We start from the raw sequence: 18513 nt of genomic DNA on the forward strand, positions 1-18513 counted from the left end.
TAGACACCCTTAGGTGTTAAAAGAATTGGTGGATGTGGTTGTTGAGCCATTTCTAGTAATATTTCAAATATTGTAGGAAATAGAAGAGGTACTTTGAGATTGAAGGAAGACAAATATTGCCGTAATGTTGTTGCTGCTGTTGTTGTTGTTTTTAATGGTAAGAGACTGCATACAATAGGACAGTCAACTTCCATTCTTGAAACATTCTTTAGAATGGCTTATTAAAGAAATAGTGAATAATTAAGAGGAAAACAATGATTTAAAAGAGTTCACGTAACTTCATTAAGAACAGGTCATGCCAGATTTAACTTTATCCTCTACTTTTTTTTTGACAGTTTTACTGAACTAGGAGATTTGGGGAATTCTGTGAATAAAGTTTACCTAGATTTTAACAAAACATTTGAAAAGGTATCTCATAATATCCTTGTGGAAGAGATGTAGACTAAGTAATTTTAAAAAAGAGAGATTTATCCAGAATTCGTTGGCTCTCTGTACTCAAGAATAATTATTAATGATTCACTATCAACTTGGTACATCTCTAAGTGAAGCACTCCAGGAATCTACTTGGTTTTAATATTTTTATCAATGAATTGAACAAAAACATAGATGCCACTCCTCAGATTTGAAGAAGACATAAAACTAAGAAAAATAATTAACACTCTTGATGATAGAGTCAGGATCCAAAAAAGACTTTGGCAGGTTAGAGTATTGGAATTAATCTAATGACATGAAATTCAGTAGAGTTAAATGTAAAAGCACACTTAGGTTAAAAAAAGTTTACAAGTACAGGAAGGAGAAAGCATGGCTAGAAAGCTATCTGAAAAAGGTCTGAGAGTCTTAATAGATACTTCTAAATATTATAAATAACAAATATCTATAATTATAAAGCACTTAGCACAGTACCTGGCACATAAGCAAATATTTAATAAAAGCTTGTTCCTTTCCCCTTCTCCCTTAAGGGATTAATGTGCTCAATATATGCCAAGCAGTTGATATGATCTTGGTCTGTATAAATAGCAGCATAGCATCCACTAATAAGGAGGTTGTACCCCTTCTGTAGTCTCTCTTGTTCAGACCACATCTGTAGTATTTTCCTAAAATACAAATCTGACAATGTTACTACTACCACCACCTCTACTTGTTGAAGTCCAGTGGCTCCTTATTAACCTTAGGATCAAATATAAACTCCTTTGTTCATAATATGAAGCTCTTTATACTGTGGCCCCTGGCTTTCCAATATTCTTGCATATTATTCCTCTCCATGTGGTCTGCAGTAAAGTTCAGATATACTGGCCATGTTGTCTTCATTAGAATATAAGCTCTTTGAGGGCAAGGGCTGTTTTTGCTTTATCTTTGTGTCCCTAGTGCTTGGCATGGTGCCTGGCATATAGTAAAGACTTAGTAAGTGCTTGCTGATTGATTTATTATGCGTAGCACAATTTTAAAATGACATTGATAGCAAACGGCCTTGAATATATACCATATAAGTATTAGTTAAAGGAATTGGAACTGCTTAGTCTGGAGACCAGTTACAAAATTATTATGATAGTCCAAATGAAAAGTGATGAGGGCCTAAACTAGAGTTCTACTTGTGTGAGTTGAGAGAAAGGGATGAATACAAGAGGTTTTGTGAAATGACAAGATTTGACAATGGAGTGGATACATAAAGGAAGCAAGAAATAGAGAATCGTACAAAGGCTAAATGCTTGAGTAAGTAATAGGATGGTGGTGCTCTCTCCTGGAATAAGTATGATGCAATGGATAGAGTGACGTCTAGAGTCACAAGTCCAAATCCAGCCTCAGACACTTACTATCTGTGTGACCCTGAGCAAGTCACTTAACTTTTTGCTTCAGTGTCCTCAACTGTATTTAATAACAATACCTTCCTCCCAGGATTGTTGTAAGGATCAAATGAGATAATATTTGTAAAGAACTTAGCACAGTGCCTGGCACCTGGTAGGTGGTATATAAATTTCCCTTCCCTTCCCTCTTCCCACCCTTCCCCTTCCTTCCTTCCTTCCTTCCTTCCTTCCTTCCTTCCTTCCTTCCTTCCTTCCTTCCTTCCTTCCTTCCTTCCTTCCTTCCTATTTTCCCCCTCCCTTGTCTCTAATTTCTTCTTTCCTCCTCTCCCCTTTTCTCTTCCCCCCTGTACCCTTCCCTTCTTTTCTCTTTCCCTTCCTTTTTCTCTTCCCTGGTAACTTTTGAGAGAATAGCTTGAGTTTAGTGTTGAAGTCAGAAACCAGATTACAAAATGCTTAGAAGAGATTGAAAGGGGATGAAAGGAATTGAGTCATAAAGTGTAAACAGCTTTCTTTATTTACTTGCCAATGAGTTTGAGAAGGGGAGAGGAGAAATAGGATGATAGCTAGCAGGGATAGTGGGATGTAGTGATTCTTTTTAAGGAATAGAGAATATTAGGTAGGGCATGTTTGTGTACCACAGGAAGGAACTATTAGAAAGGGAAAGATTGAATATTAGAGGGAAAGAGGAGATGATAGTAGAAGCAACCTGCTAGAGAGGATAGGAGGGGATAGGTTAAAGGGAGACTGGAATGAAGGAGAAAGTGATGGAGGATGATATCAAGTGTGAGGCAGAGGAGAAAAGAAGACACGGCTCTTGGCAAAAAGGCCTAGATTTTCTTGGTAAAAATATGAGATAAGATCTTCAACTGAAAAGATGTGGAGAAAAGGGATACTCTGGGAGGCTTGCAGAGAGAAGAGGATGTTTAGAATAGTCATTGAATACATACGTATATAAAATACACACAATTAGAATGGTGGCTGGAAAGTAGAAAGTAAGAGGTAAATTTCAAAGACAATCAAGAAAAATCTGATGAATTTTATCACTGATTAGTTATAGTGGGTACAGGTTATTATTTATTTTTTAGATAGATTAAATGTTCAGGTAGTCCATTGGTTTAGTATAGAATGGCTCCAGTCTAACATGAGTAGTCCATACTCAATTTTAAGGCACTTTATAGAAACCTATCAGTTCTCAGTCTCCTTCCCCTTTGTTTTGAGTCACAGTTTGGAAATTCAAATAGATACTTCTAAAACTCTGTCATAACATAAGAATCTAAACAAGAAACAATTATCAAAAGATTTTCAAGACTTGATTTATATCCCAAAATGATGAATGGGCTTGTCTTAGTATCAAAAGTCTTAGGTTCAAGACCTGCCACGTTACTACCTATGTAATCTTGGCAAGTTCTTTGGACCTCAGTTTCTTCATCTTTCAAATGAATGTTGTCTGCTCTATGATATCTAAGATCTTTTTCAGTTCTGTGCTTTTTTTTCTATAGTTTAAGTGTTATTAAACTTTGAATATTACATAAGTAAAATATTTATCTTTTTTAGGTGATGTGACTTACTCAATTTTAATTATAAAAGTTTGTTGAAAGAAATATAGTTAATTTAATCTTTATTGGCTTTTAATTACCTTAACATCAGTCCTTGAGGAGACATATTCAAACTGTTAAATAGCAGGGAACTAAAAACTTCACATGTTACTGAAAATGGAACTGATGAGTTTTAAAACCTTTTAAAATGTTGAAATATTGAAACATTGTCAGTAAAAGTGAGATTGCAAATATCTTGCCATTTATCAAAGGATTACGTGATTTTTTTTTTTTTACTTTGAGGACACTTTATCCAATATCCTTGTTAAACTAACTGTGTGAACACTGATCAATAGTGACTGAGGCCTTGCAAGTTGTTGCTTGGAATGCTTTAATAAAACTGACGTTTTCAACCATTAACATTCATGACAAAATAACAGTTTTGAAATTGTGTCCTACCCAGATTTTTAGATCATTATTGCTTAAAATAGTGTTTTTCAGGGAGCTTGCAAGTTAACCAGTTTACCATCATGATATACAGGAGATATAATAAGGCTTTTCATTACCATATGAAATTCTTTCTAACTTTATAGGATATGGTCCAAAGAAGGGAAGGCTATGATACTTATTAAAGTACTGTAGCATGCCATTGGTTAAACTCATTGGTTTATGATCTTTGCAGGAAACTGAATATAACAAATCTGTATTCTACAGCTTTAGTGTTTAGCCAGTCTCTTGGTTTGATATAGACTAGAGCTAGTCTAAGACTTATCATCTGTCCTCCGTTTTAAGGGACTTTATGGAAAGATATCAATTTTTGGTCTCCTTCCCCTTGATTCGAATCATAGTTTGTAACTAAGTTTAAGGGAGAAAGAGTCCTCCCAGTCAATTAAACAGTGAACTAAAAACCAAACTATAATGAAGAAAATAGTCAAAAATTAATCACATTTCCTGGGGATCCTCAGGATAGCCACTTTTCTGGGACCACTTCATATTCCATTTCATCTGACAGAATTGCTCCCATCCCTATCACAATAACTGTCTTTGAATACATTTGTTTTTAATTTTTTTAATTGGCACACAAGGTAAGGAATCCAAACCATTCTCTGTTGCATGAAAGTGGTGCTTCCTGCACAAAGATATCAATTAAAATTAAAGTTTTAGTTTACATTCCTTCTCCCATCTCCCATCTCCCTGACTTGTAAATTGTTTCTAATATTTTTACCTTTAGTCTCCGATATGTTTTTTAGTCAGAATTTTAAAAACACTTGTTAATTAATATGTATAATATTCCAGGACAAGTTCCAACTTTTTAGACATTAGAAAAATCTTTCCTTGACGTAATTAATGATGCTATACCTTTTAAGAAAAATTATCTCTGGATCAACCAACAAGTTTTTTATTAAGTTCCTACTATATGCCCAGCAGTGTTGCTATGTTGTGTGTGTATGTGTGTGTGTGTGTGTGTGTGTGTGTGTGTATAAGAACTTTATCTATGAAGTTGTGTCATATGTAACTGTTTAATATCATTAAGATTTCTTTCCTTAATTTCATCTGTTTTGCAATTTGAAATATTGAAAACCAATCTAATTTTTTTATCTGAAATGATACTCCTCAACTTCAGACTAAAAGGAAATTTTAATTACCTTTTACCCACTATAGCCAATCAGCTATAAAATCCAACAGATTCTTCTTCTTTTCCCCACTTTAAGTCCAGCACTCTAGCTATTATACCACCTAGCTACAATCAACAATATGTGAACAATTCTGGTTGAGGTAAAAGGTTGTAATCAATAGTCTTGGTAGAAATAATTTGTGTACATTCTCTGTCATATTCTTCAGTATTTCTCATCATATTGCAAAAACACATTAATCTACCCAAAACAGTTAATGATTAGTCATTGTCCCCATTCCATAGAGAACTTAAGTAAGATATTTATCTAAAGTCACACAAACGTGTGGCAAGTTCAAAAATAGAGCACATGGTATTTTTAGGCCCAGCGAGCTTGTGACTTTATAACTAGAATCTGACTACTTTATTTAAAAAATGAAGTTAGTCATCTTTAAAAATCAATATAATATACTTTCTGGAAACAATGAATTTTAGACTTGCTGATTTTATGAATATACAACTGATATCATTATATTCTATTAATACTATAGTATTATACAGCAACAAAAAATGGATGTTGGGGTTTTGTTCCTTGTGGTAATAAATTTAAGCAAAGAGGCTAATATAAGTCAGATCATGAAATTTATGGGAAAAGTAGCACACACTTCACAATGCAGAAAAGACAGAAACTAAAAGCTTAAATAACTGCAAACAGCAGGGTATATAGGCAATGGAAGGTTTGTCTAAATGTATGACAGATTTTGCAGCTGTATGTATTATGCTGCAACAACTAGCAGAACTTTGAAAATACATTTATAGTTTTCCTTTTAAAATGTGTTTTTCCTTTTCCTCTTTTTTTTTTCATATACAATCTGTGCCTGTCTTTCCCTCCTTGTCTGTTTTATTAGCACTCTAAAAGAAAATTTACCATTCACCAATGCATGCTGTGCTGTGTTTTGACTAGCTTGGTGTGATCCAAGGAGCTCTAGCTGATATTTTATGGTAAAAGTGTTTATTGACCCTCAGAAAGATCATAATACACTTGCTAATTTGAGATTTTTGTCTACATCTGTAATAAAACTATTTTCTGACCAAATGTGATCTCTGCTAATACATAATTCATTCCTTTGATACCTGCACCTGGTTATTCTCCACAAAGACAGGCATCACAAATAGATAAATGAAACTTTTTCCTCTCATTGTAACTTTTGAGATTGTCATTCCTCTCATTTATAGACAATTTTATTGGAACTCATGATTTCTTAATGTGGATTGTGAAAATATTGAAGAAAGCTAGATTAGCCAATGTTTGTTATTCTTGTTCACATTTTACATATGCAGCTCCAAATGTAGAAAATTTTCTGCAATGTAAATTAATTCAATCTCAGTTTTCTGCTGACCTCTATTTTCAAAGTTATAACTTGAATCATTTTTCTCATGTTGTATTTTCTCATGTAATGTTCTAATATAATATTCCACCTGAATATGTGTAACATTTTTTTCAGTGCCACAGATAATGGGATTATAGATTTAGAGGTGGAAGTGATATTAGAGGCCATGTAAAATAACTTCATTTTGCAGATGAGGAAGCTGAGGCCCAGAGAAGTTAAGGACTTGCCTGCCATGACACAGAGAGTAACCAGTCAGAGGCCAGATTTGAACCCAAGTCCCCAGACTCCAAAACCAAGTCTCTTTCTGTCATAGGGCACTGTCTCCCCTATAATTTGCTGGAAATAATGGTCGGTGATAGTATGAGTAGAAAATTTTCATAGGAAACACTTCTGCTAATTTGCATATTGCACAAAAAAGCCTCACAAGGTAGAGGCAAAACTTTTTGGCAGCTAATTTTATCACCATTAATCAGAAGTTGTTTTTGTTCATTAATCCTGTTCTTTTTTTCCACATTAGTCATTTGGCATTATTTATTTTAAAATAGTTTTCTCTTCTATTGACTTAGTTATGATGTTCCTACAATTAATAGAAAGCCAATACTCTCACCTCCTGAACATTCCTCACCAGGTATTAGATATTACAGTTGCTCTTACTACAGCATGCAAGTAACTAAAACACATTCTTCAGTATTTAAATTTTAAAATAGATACTGTTTCAAAGTAGGCAACTGATTTCTCCAAAATGTTCAGTGTCCTGTAGATGTCCAGTAAATGTTTAATGGATCAAATATTAAATTATACTTAACATTTTAACTGTGTTTGTATAGTCTATTAAATTGTAAGACACTGATAATATAAAAGGTGCAACAGTTTATTCATTTATTGCTAATTCTTTTGTAAAGACTAGTCACTTTTTTAGATGCTATGTATTGATTACTAGTCCATTTACACTGTACATTGATAAAAAAGTGAAATTCAAACATACTTGTGAAATTCAAACTCATCATGCTTTAAAGTCAAACACTAGTGGTTCTAATAAAATCCGAGTACTAGCCAAACAAATGGTTGGAGTTGACAATTTAAGGGAAAACAGAACACTTAATTTAATTAGTCTATCCTACCATGAACATTCCTTCCCTGACATTGATGAATACAATGGTCTTTCCTCAGTCCACATCTTCAATGTTTTCCCTGCAGAAAACTTAATTCTTAAAAACTTAATTCTCCTTACTCTGATAATTTCTCTTCCTTGTTTTGTTTTGTTTCATTTTGGGGTTTTTGGGGGGTTTTTGACACTGCACTGTTGTTCTCTTACTACTTGTTGAACTGATACATTTGAATCTCCTTTGCAGGTTTATTGTCGATGTCCTACCCCCATCCATCAGTGTACCACAGAATTCTGTCATGGTTCCTCTTGTATCTGTGTGATCTCTTCAGCTCCCATAGAGTAATCTATCATCCATCCCTATACAGATGAATCTCAAAATGTATATATTTAATCTTTATTTCCCTTTCCTGTTTGACATTTCTGCTTGGGTGTCTCAAATTCAGCATGTCTGAAACAGAACTGATTCTCTTTTCCCCTAAACCTGCTCTTCTATTACCTTAATTACTTCTATTAAGGAAATCACTATCCTTCCAGTTACTCAGGTTCAAATCTTAACTTTCCCTCACCCGCATATCCAGTTATTTACTGAGTCTTGTCCATTCCATTTCCTCAATATCTATCAAATCTTTCTCCTCTCTGTTCATACCATAACCACCATAATCCAGACACTCAACACTTCTACCTGGTTTCTTTAATCTATTCTTTCTCCTCTATAATTCTTCTTTCACCCAGCTGTCAGGTTTTCATTGTAAAGGGCAGGGCTGACCATGTCACTTCTCTTCTTAATAAACTGCAATGACTTTGTGTTGCCTTAAGAATGAAGTTCAAGCTCCTCTAATTTGCATTTCCTGTCATTCACAATCTAGCTCCCTTCTCTCTCTCTCTCTCTCTCTCTCTCTCTTTTTCTCTCTCTCTCCTTATTGTTCCTCTTCCTACCCTCTCCCCTCCAGGAGGGCTGGCTTCCTCACTTGTTCTCCATATGTGCCCCTGTTCCTTTGCACTAGCATACTTAGAATGCTCTCTCATGTCATCTCTCCTCTTAGAACCTCTAGCTTCCTTCAAGACCCAGATTAGGGACAACCTCCAACAGAAAGCCTTTCCTCATCCACCTTATTGTTAGCACTCTTTCTCCTCAAATTATTTTATATTTATCTGTATATGAGTTGTATTCTGCTAGTACAATGTAAGGCACTTGAGAGCTAGAATTATTTGTTTATCGATGTATCCACAGTACCTAGCATAATACTGTGAATGTAATAAATGTGAAATAAATGCTTGGATTATGACATGAATCAATGACATGAATTATCAGACTTCTTTCTTAAAGACTTCTGACTATATCTTGAACATGCCATCTGCTCTCTGAACATCATTCTCATCTCCATCCCATCAGAATGTTGTATTTTGTTGCCAGGTCTTTGGGTTCTGATAGGTGAGCTTTTACCCTATCTCAAAATTGCCAAGACCTCCATGCCACGTCAAAGCCATCTTCTCATCATCCCAGCCCTCTTTATTGTCTTCTCCCATTAGTGTATAAGCTCTCTGAAGCATTCCTTGCTTATTATTTGTATTTCCAGCTCAACACAGTGCCTACATGTTGTAAATGAATAAATGCTTCTTTATTTGTCTATCTTGGAAGTAGAGGTATAACTCACTAGGCAGCATCCTAGATAGTCCTGGTTTGTAGTTATCAGTTTTCTTCATTGGACGCTTCCCAGTGGTTTTGAATTAAGGAACAAAGGGCAGTTACCTCAAATGATGTTTCAGGCAGAGGGTTAGATTTTTAATACTTCTATTTACTTACTTGTAGAAATGGATTATTTGTACTATTTATAAGTTAAGAATGAAATGTGTGTACATATATACACAATATACACAGACATATCCACATATATTTGAGAGAGAGGTGTAGGGGATTTTTATGATGAAGTTACCAAAGAAATAGCTGCCCAATTCTCTATTCTTGACAAGTTATTAAACAAGAACTATTTGATAAACAACCCTGAATGGATATTTATTTTCAACTCTTCCTCAAAGTAATGTTGTTCTAGAAATTGCATATAAACTGATCATTTATTATTAATCATAACTTTTAGGCACGCTTAAAAAGACCAATGAAAAGCACCGACTCTGTCCTGTTTGAAGATGAAGATGATGACATGGACAGAGCAAGCAAGTGAGTAAATTACTTGTTGTCATATAACCTGAGGTCTTAAAGTAACTGATGCTTTGGGTCTCAGGAGATATTTCAGAAAAGTAATGTAGTACAGTACAGTCTTATAAACAACTAGATCTTCCCAGGCACATGCCTGTAATCTCTGTTAAGGGAGACTGAGTCTAGTGGTAACCATGAGGTTGGGACTTTTGAGTTACAGTAGGACAAGAGCCAATCAACTATCTGCACTAAGGATATTAATATGGTAAGCCCCCTACCTCCTTTGAGTTGGGGAGAAGGAAGAGCACTATAGTACCTGAAAAAGAATGAACTGGAGCAGGTTAAAGGGCCAATAAATAGTAGGATGAGGCCATAGTAATTGCTGTGGCTTCATAGCAAGCCTGGGTAAGATAGAGAGACTCAATATCAAAATAAATAAACAAAGTGAGAAAGATAGGAAGGAAGGAATGAAAAACAGAAGGAAGGAAGGTAGGCAGACCAGATGAACAACTGGCCTTTCTATTCCTCACACATAGCATTCCTCCCTTTGCACAGGAATTCCACATTTTCTGGAATGTATTTCCTCCTTAATTCTACCTCTTAGATAGCTTAGTCAACATTAAAGATCAGCTTGACTGCTACCTTCTTTTCTGATCCCTCCCCCAAAACTGCTAATGTCCTGTCCTCAAAACTACCTTGTATTTTGTATACTCTTTAATGTTTACATTTTTCCTCCCCCTGTGGAATGTTTATTCCTTGGGGGCAGTAATGATTTCATTTTTGTCTTTGTGTCTTGAGCACCTATTATAATGGTTGGTGCTTAATAAGTGTATATTGATTGATTATAGTTGAAGATTTTGTATTCGTTCTCAAACTTAAAGTCTTAATGCCTTAGGATAACTTCTGTCTATTTTTGCATTCTATTAAAATCAACAAAAGTTGAATTGCTATAAAAGTCAAAGTCCCTGTGCTTCAAAAACTTTGGTTATGAAGTACATCATGTATTTTTCCTATCTTTTGGTTCAATTGAAACATACTCTTTGATTCAAAATTTAATCATGAATATTATAATTGATCAAAAGGTGTTTACATGCAGATTTTGCAATCTAGACACTGTCTTTTTGCATACCTTCAGTCTGTCCTTTCTTTTTTCTTTAGGTTATCATCAGAGGACAGTGAGGAAGCTTCTGCTTATTTTTATGAGAGTGATGATTCTGTTGAAGCTAGAGTAAAGACTTATTACCCAGGTGAAATGGACTTACTAGGAGAAATCCTTGATACTTTGAGTACACATAGCTCAGATCAAGGAAAGCTATCAGCAGCAAAGAGCCTGGATTTTTTTTTAGATCAATGGATGATATTGATTACAAGCCTACGGTTAGTCTTTTCTCTTTTTTTGCTTTTGCAATTCAGTGTTTCAGCTTACAGACTATCTGATACTCCTTTTCATTTGCTGTGATTGTCTGGGCCTATGATAAAATCTGTAGATTGTTTAAAGTCATTTTATGCTATGCTGTGTTAGGTAAATGCCAGTACTTCAAAAAACATAGTGCCATTTTATTACCTAAATTTATGCTTAGTTATCAAATGCTAGTATTTCCCTGTAGGTTCCCTGGTTCAAGCCACTGCTGTCACTAATTAGATTTCTTTCTGTCAAACAAAAAACATTATCTTTCAATCCATTTTATACTTGCCTTCTTTGGGGAAACATTTACATGAAGTATGTTGCTCTGGAGTTCCCAGATAATACTAAAACAGAGAGATTTTGACATTTATTTATTTATAAATAGCTTCTATTTTTATTAGCTTAAAGATTAATAATAGTCTGCATACTGCATTATAAAATAGCAGACATGATAAGATTATGGCTGTTGTTACCAGAGAAGACCAAACATCTACCCTATATGACATTGAATGTGTAAGTTCCAAGGTGAAAGTCCAAAAATAGTATGGGCATAGAAGCTTAACTTCTGTTTCAATTCTTATCAGTACCAATGGAGAAATTTGGGAGAATTTAGTTAACACCTTCAGTTACATTCTTTATAGAGTTGAACATTTATTTTGAAATTTTTAAAATGCCAAGGAAAAGCTATGAAGTTTTCTTAAAAAAAATTTATGTCTTAAATTGTATATTCTTTCAGAACAAATCCAATGCACCTAGTGAGAGTAATCTGGCTATACTTTGTGGCAGTTCTAATGATCAAGCTGAATGGAATCTTGGTCAGGATGATAGCGCTGTCCATGGGAAACATCTCCCACCATCCCCAAGAAAACATGCTTCTTCTGCTGGTTTAACAGAATCTCTCTTCATTCTGAAAGAGGAAAACAATGAAAAACACCTCAGTGCCAACAATGTGAATTGCCCAGTGATGGTGGTAAATTCAACTTCTCCTGCAGAATCAGTTTTACAACTTGATTCTTCAGAAGATTCACAGACAGATAGTCCTTTCCAAGGAAAAACTGAAAATAATGAAACACTAAGCCATACCTCAGATGATCAACTTAATCTCAGCCTTAGACGACATCTATCTACTCTAGTTCCTTGGGAAAAAGATGGGAATGAAGCAAAGGAAACTTCTGGAGAGGCTGGACTACTTCATGAAGTCGTGACGTTATGTCATATGACATCTGCTTTCCATCATGGTTTGAACATTTCAGAGGATAACAGCAGTGGAAATAAAGCTTAAGTTGGTTGTCAAAGGGGAGATCACTTCCTTCAAAAATTCATAGGGAATCCTCTTAGACTTTCAAGTTATGTGTTAAACAAGTTTTGTAGGAATCATAACTCTTATAATTTTGAAATACTGTTTGGCTTGGTACATGAATTTCACCTGTTCAGTAATTTAATGGCTATTTCATCTATTGATTTGTTTATTTGGAGTCTTAAAGATAAAGCCAACTGTGATGTTGTGCTTTTAGATCAGGTACTAGTTTGTTGAGTCTACATATTTAACATGATTGCCCCTGGAATATGGTGCTTAATGTCATCCATTTCATTTATCCAGAGGGAAACATATATGACTTTCAGATAACCAATTAGTACTGCATCCCTTTGGTTGAGCATGAGCTGAACAAGTTGTTATAAAATGAGCCTGAAACTCTTAAAATACTGATCAGCAAATTGCCTTAATCTTAAGCCTATATTAAATATTATACAATGATCGTGAGTGAATTATGGGACTATGCTTAATTGTCTCAGAAGGCAAATGTTCTCAAGAGCAATAATAACTTTTTAAGCATTGATTCAAGGGCCAAAAGTACTTTTTTTAAATTAAAAGAAATTCAAAGAAATGTTGCATATGAGTTATAGAAAGAAAAATAAGGCCATGTCTTCCAAAATTTGACAGGTACGAACACACCTTTTACTCAGTATATGAAGTGCTAAAGCATAATGTGAAGTCAGTGAATTTCTGTTTACAACTGAGACACTTTAAATAGTTTCTATTGTCCCCATGTACATCTCTACTATCTAGGAGTCTTGAGAAAGGGAAATGTGGTATAAACTGAATTCATAGACTATGTTGCTAAGATTTATTTTATTTTTATGAACTAATCTTTTGAAATACCATTTACTTTGAATTTTAACATCTTTCTGGATTTTGAAATTTTAAATTAGGTGTAACATCTTCTTGGATTTTAGAAAGGAATAATGATCTGTTTCATAGTGGTATAGGATAGATCCAAAAGTACAGCTAGAAAAAGCAGTGAAATGTTATGTTTTAATTGGGTTCTGCAACTTTTTTATATAATACGCAACTATATCATTAGAAATTTTAAAAATGGACGCTATTTTTAGGAAAAGATAATTAAATGGTTTACTTGGAGGATTTTGAGAGGCAGTCCAATAAACATTAGACCTTCACTATGAAATATTTACTAAAAGAATACTTTTTCCACATATGCTTGGTTTTTCTTAAGTATATTTTTTTAGTTGCCAAAGATCTTTTTTAAAAATATAAAAAAGAGTTACCCTTTGTCTTTAAAATATTTGAGCAAAGCAAGGGTTATGTTTTTTTTTCCTATCCACACTCCAAAATACAGTAGACATTTTTACATCCATTTAGGTTTCAAATGGAAAGAATAATGTGAAACTGTTAACCTTTTCTGAAGAAAAAAAATTTTGAAGTATCTTTTTATAATACAAAAACTCAAGGCTTTATCAAATATTGCCTTAATCTGCTCATTCCAAATTTCCATTGTAATTCATTAAGGGGTTATATGCAATAAAAAGATTTTATTTTGTGAATTTGCTTTTAAATAATAAAAAAGAACTGTAGGATTCTTAAACAATTTCTGAAAAGCAAATTATATCACCTACCTTAATTGGCAAGTCCCACTTTACTATTTGCAAAAACACTTAACTGAGATATATAGTTCTTAAAAATGAATTTTGATGTAAACTATTGCTTTAGGAATCATTCATATCTCTGAACTTTGAAAAATACTGAAATCTAGGCTATGTAAAATTAATTTTCATCCATTTGCTTAATTGCATGAATGATGATTGTATCCCATGACCTATGTTTGCCTCCTAAATCCTTCAGACAGTGTACAAGGTAGGCAATTATACAGATATGATCATTTTGTTGAAAAATGTTTTGCCATAAATATCTAACTTACATATTTGATTAAGTGATTTAAGGTACATTTTTAAGATTGTATAAGTTATTTTGTAGTTTCAATGATATTTTAAAGGCTAATATTTGTGCCTTATTTAAGCATATAAAATTGGTAGTTATCCATAATTTTAAAATCCTTTGTTACTGTCAAAATAGCCCCAAAAAAGTAGTCAACACTGGTATTTCAAGGCATTAATTTATATCTATATTTATAGGTCAGCAGTCTTCATAGTGTTGTAGGTATTCTAATTAGAATGGTCCAAGAATTAAACTATTCTTAATTTCTTTCTTTCTTCCTTTTCTAAAATTATTGATAACTTATGATGAAACAGCAATTGAAATTATAATTTCTCTCTTCTATGAAAGAAAATTATCATGAAAGAATTTTTAGAATGAGGATTATATTGCTTAATAAGGACTTTTGATTTTGCTATCTTTCCTCAACAAAGTCTTGGCCATTATTTAATTCCTATCAACAAAGAGTCCTGTATGCTTCCGACTTTGATCCAGTTGTCCTGTGGATCATTTATACTCTATTTTTGAAGAAGAAGAAGAAGAAGAAGAAGAAGAAGGGAAAGGAAAGTTAGGAACAAGAAAATGCAGACTTAGAAACTGTAATTTTGTTTAAACAAAAAGTGGCACATTTAGTGATTATATCTTTTTGAATAAATGTAAAGCCATAAATATAGAACAGGATTTTCTTTTCTGATTAAATAATTAACATTTCAGTTATTCAGTAAATATTTATTTGAGTACCAAGTATGTATAAAGGTACTGTGTTAGACTATGGAGAATTTATAAAGCTGTATTAATGACAATCCCTGCCCTCAAAGAATTTGCAATCTAATGTAAAATGGAAAGCATTTTCACATCCTTAAGGTAATATTGATTCAGTGTAATAAGCATTAATTATCTAATAACTGTGACCATCAATTTAAAAAAAACTTGTATTTTGTATAGAAGTCACTAACGGGCCAAAGTTTTCTCAGAAAGGGAAGGAAAAGGCTTCTGTAGCTGGTCAAGTTAAAGAACCCTGTGAGTAAAGACTTTTAGAAGATATTCCCAGTTTTCAGCTCTCTTTTCAGTCTAATATGCTAATTATTATAATGTGGACTTCCACAACTGTCGTTTAAAGGCTATTACCAGAGTCCTTTTAAAATGTGAATGAGAATGTCATTTTAGCACATTGTATTAAACTATTATAAGAATTTAATCAAGAAAAACAGAAACTTCCTCCTCTTCCAGAAAAAAAAAGATTAGTTTCTTATGTCAATATGGTAAATTCAGACTGATAGAGGATCCATTTTTTATGGATTGCCACTTGATCTATTGGTGAAGACACATTCATCCTTTTATCTACTGCATAATTTTTAGTTAATGCTATAGTAGCCTTACTATATACCTTCTGAAATGCCATTGAATTTCATGGGTTGTTGTTTTTTTTTTTAGCGAGTTGGGCAGATTCATAACAAAGGGGGAAAAAGCTGAGACTATATTTACTAAGAGAGAAACACTATAAATTTGGGGGGTTTTAAGATTTTTATTCTTCTTCTAAACAAAGTAGCTACTATAAAGTCAGCTATTAAGGTTGTCCTTCTTTGTTCACTATGAAACATCTTGCTTCTTAGTAAATCAGAAAATAAATTCAAGAATGTTAAATAAATTCCCAAGTCTCATTGCCAAAAACAAAGAACCCCCCAAAACACCCCCCCCACACACAGACCTAAGGTAGGAACTACTTTCAAAAAACCCTTATATCAGTATTGACGCCTTTCCCATCTAGATTCCAATAATAATGTTACTGTATTTTTTTTTATTTTAAGAGGTGATGTTGCTTTTTTGAGCAAATTAATTAATATTTTGATCCAGTTGTAACTAGGGAATTATATGGATTTATAGGGAAGTGTATTAGATTTCAGAATTAATAGGATTTTGTGCAATATTTTTTCTTGAATAATTTAGTTGACACAAATATGTAGATCTGTTTTCTAGCAGATAAAGGTCATATTTTTTCAGTTATATAAAAATGTATGTAGCATTGTTCATGGTGATTATAAAAGTATGTGGTGTACATTGTTGGTAGACAGGTATGTTTTCATTTATTTAAAATTAATATGAGTGTCACATTGTGGTGTCATAATGGTCTTAGCAACAGAAAAATATGCAATAAGAAAAATACTGCACCTAAGATTAATACATTTAGTACATGAATCAAAAGTATTGTACTTGGTAGTTAATATGCTTATTCAAATGTACAGTTAGGATTCTAGTTGCTGCGTTTGTCAGGTAATTCCTAAGCAAGTTATTCGTGTCTGCACCATCTCAATTACATAGTATTTTTATGGCAGTGAACACATATTGGGATTGTGACATCCCTTATTGTGATATGTCTTTGCTAAGGTTCATGAAGGGCATTGCCTATACTTTTTGATTCTCTGTAAATTAGTTGAATTTTTCTTGTATGTATGTACAGTTTGCTTAACCCTAGAGCTTCTATAGATTCCTACTTTTATTATACTTGAATAAGGCAAAAAAGCACTGTGGAAAGTCTGTAGTTTTGGATGCAATATGCAAATACACCAAAAAAAATCAGGTACTGTATAATTAAGATAATCTTCTTTGTTTCACTTGAATGTTTTGCATTCAAGAAGCTATGTATAAAATGTATTTAGTTTTAAAATGTCTTTTATTGTTTAAATGATAGTTTTAAAAACTTCAATGATGCATTATTAGAAATAATGAATCTTAACATTGGACCTCAGTTATAGCTTGTGCCGCCACAGTAGTCCTGCAGTAATAATTTAAGTTCACTCAAGTCCTAGTCAGTGACTCTAAGCTTAGAACAAGACAAAAATATAAACATGTGCCTAGAAAATGCACTAAATATATGTTGTGCTCTCATATCACAACACACTATTAGTCTGCTTAAAAAGCCATTCATAGTCATATAATATATAGGCTTATTATTCTGCTGCACCATTGCTAAAAATGCAAACAAATATTAACTGCATATAAGACCCCTAACATTGAAGAAAACAGGACCTCATTATGTAACAGATCTGTTTGTTAGTTATTTGACACTTTGTAGGATCTAAGATTCCCTAAATGTAGGTACTGTCTCCACTAAATTATATGTTAACCACCCCCATGCCTCATCTCTTGTGAGTTACTTGTTTAAAAATATTTATTACATCTGACCAGCCTTCTGGTGATAAGCCTCTTAAACTTATATCAGCTGGTCCTCCAAAAATGGAGACCCAGAATGCCAGGGATACTGTTGTTAACTCACTTCTTTGTAAACCACCAGAGACTGTACCTCATGAGCAGTAACCTTTGAAAATCCAGGATTGTTATCTTCACACCATGAGGCAATGGAATGGGTCCACTGTGGAGAACTGAATTATAGGTACAAAATTGAATGTTTCTGTATCTTTTTATTTAGAAGTAGAACTGTTATGAATAAACTTTAAAAAAATAAAATAACATCTATACATCACCTTGACCTGTAGTTAGTCACAGAAATTTATGAAAATTTGCATCTAGCATTAAGATCTGATTCATTGCTATTGCATCCTTCAGACTACAGTATAAATCATCTCCAAAGTTGCAAACCAGACCTTTGACTGCTATCTGGAGTACAATGTGGGTGTGTGGGTGTGTGCATGTATGTGTGTGTGTGTGTGTATACACACACCCACACACACACACATAATAGAAAATGTATGTATGTATATATGCATATGTGTGTATGTCTATACATACGTGTGTATATACGTACACATACATATACACATATAATATATTAGAGACTGCTGTGGAATTTAAAATGTAAATACAAATTTTGGGTGAACTCACCTTGCCATAAAGTGCCCCAATACTGTAACATAAAATAAAATTTGTCCATGTCAAAACTTTGGGTGATGAAGCCTCTAATAAGTAACAACTGATTATTCTTATCAAGATGAATAGCTATCACAAAGATTCCACTACTTCTGTCCCCAGGTAGTGTGGCTCTTGGTGCCCATGGGAAGCCAATAAGGTTTAGGCCTAGTGAAGAAATCATACAGACAGCCTGCAACCAACAAACCAACTGTTTCATAGTACTGCAACCATGTGTGACAGGCTTTGAAGTCAAAGGGTGTTAAAATTGCTTTTTTCTGCATTCCTATCTGAAGGCAAAAAACTACTTCCCTCACATCATAAGGTAAAGGGTCACACCTCTTCCTTCCCGTTTTAGGCCGTGTGGACCCAAGAAATGACCTTGAGATTTTGGCCTTTTCTTTTGTCTTTT

The 18513-nt window shown here is 33.6% G+C and overlaps 1 protein-coding gene across 1 annotated transcript in view; it reads left to right on the forward strand.

The window, feature by feature from the left end:
- Nucleotides 1-18133, forward strand: part of DENND1B (DENN domain containing 1B) — a 378678-nt gene extending 360545 nt beyond the window's left edge. Inside the window, 4 exon segments of the mRNA XM_020971720.2 lie at nt 9545-9624; nt 10762-10939; nt 10942-10980; nt 11745-18133. Of these exon segments, the coding sequence (XP_020827379.1) occupies nt 9545-9624; nt 10762-10939; nt 10942-10980; nt 11745-12290 (843 nt within the window). The 3' untranslated portion in view covers nt 12291-18133.
- Nucleotides 18134-18513: the final 380 nt, after the last annotated feature.

The sequence above is a fragment of the Phascolarctos cinereus genome, unplaced genomic scaffold, assembly GCF_003287225.1.
Source record: "Phascolarctos cinereus isolate Bilbo 61053 unplaced genomic scaffold, phaCin_HiC Scaffold_5;HRSCAF=322, whole genome shotgun sequence".
NCBI lineage: Eukaryota > Metazoa > Chordata > Mammalia > Diprotodontia > Phascolarctidae > Phascolarctos > Phascolarctos cinereus.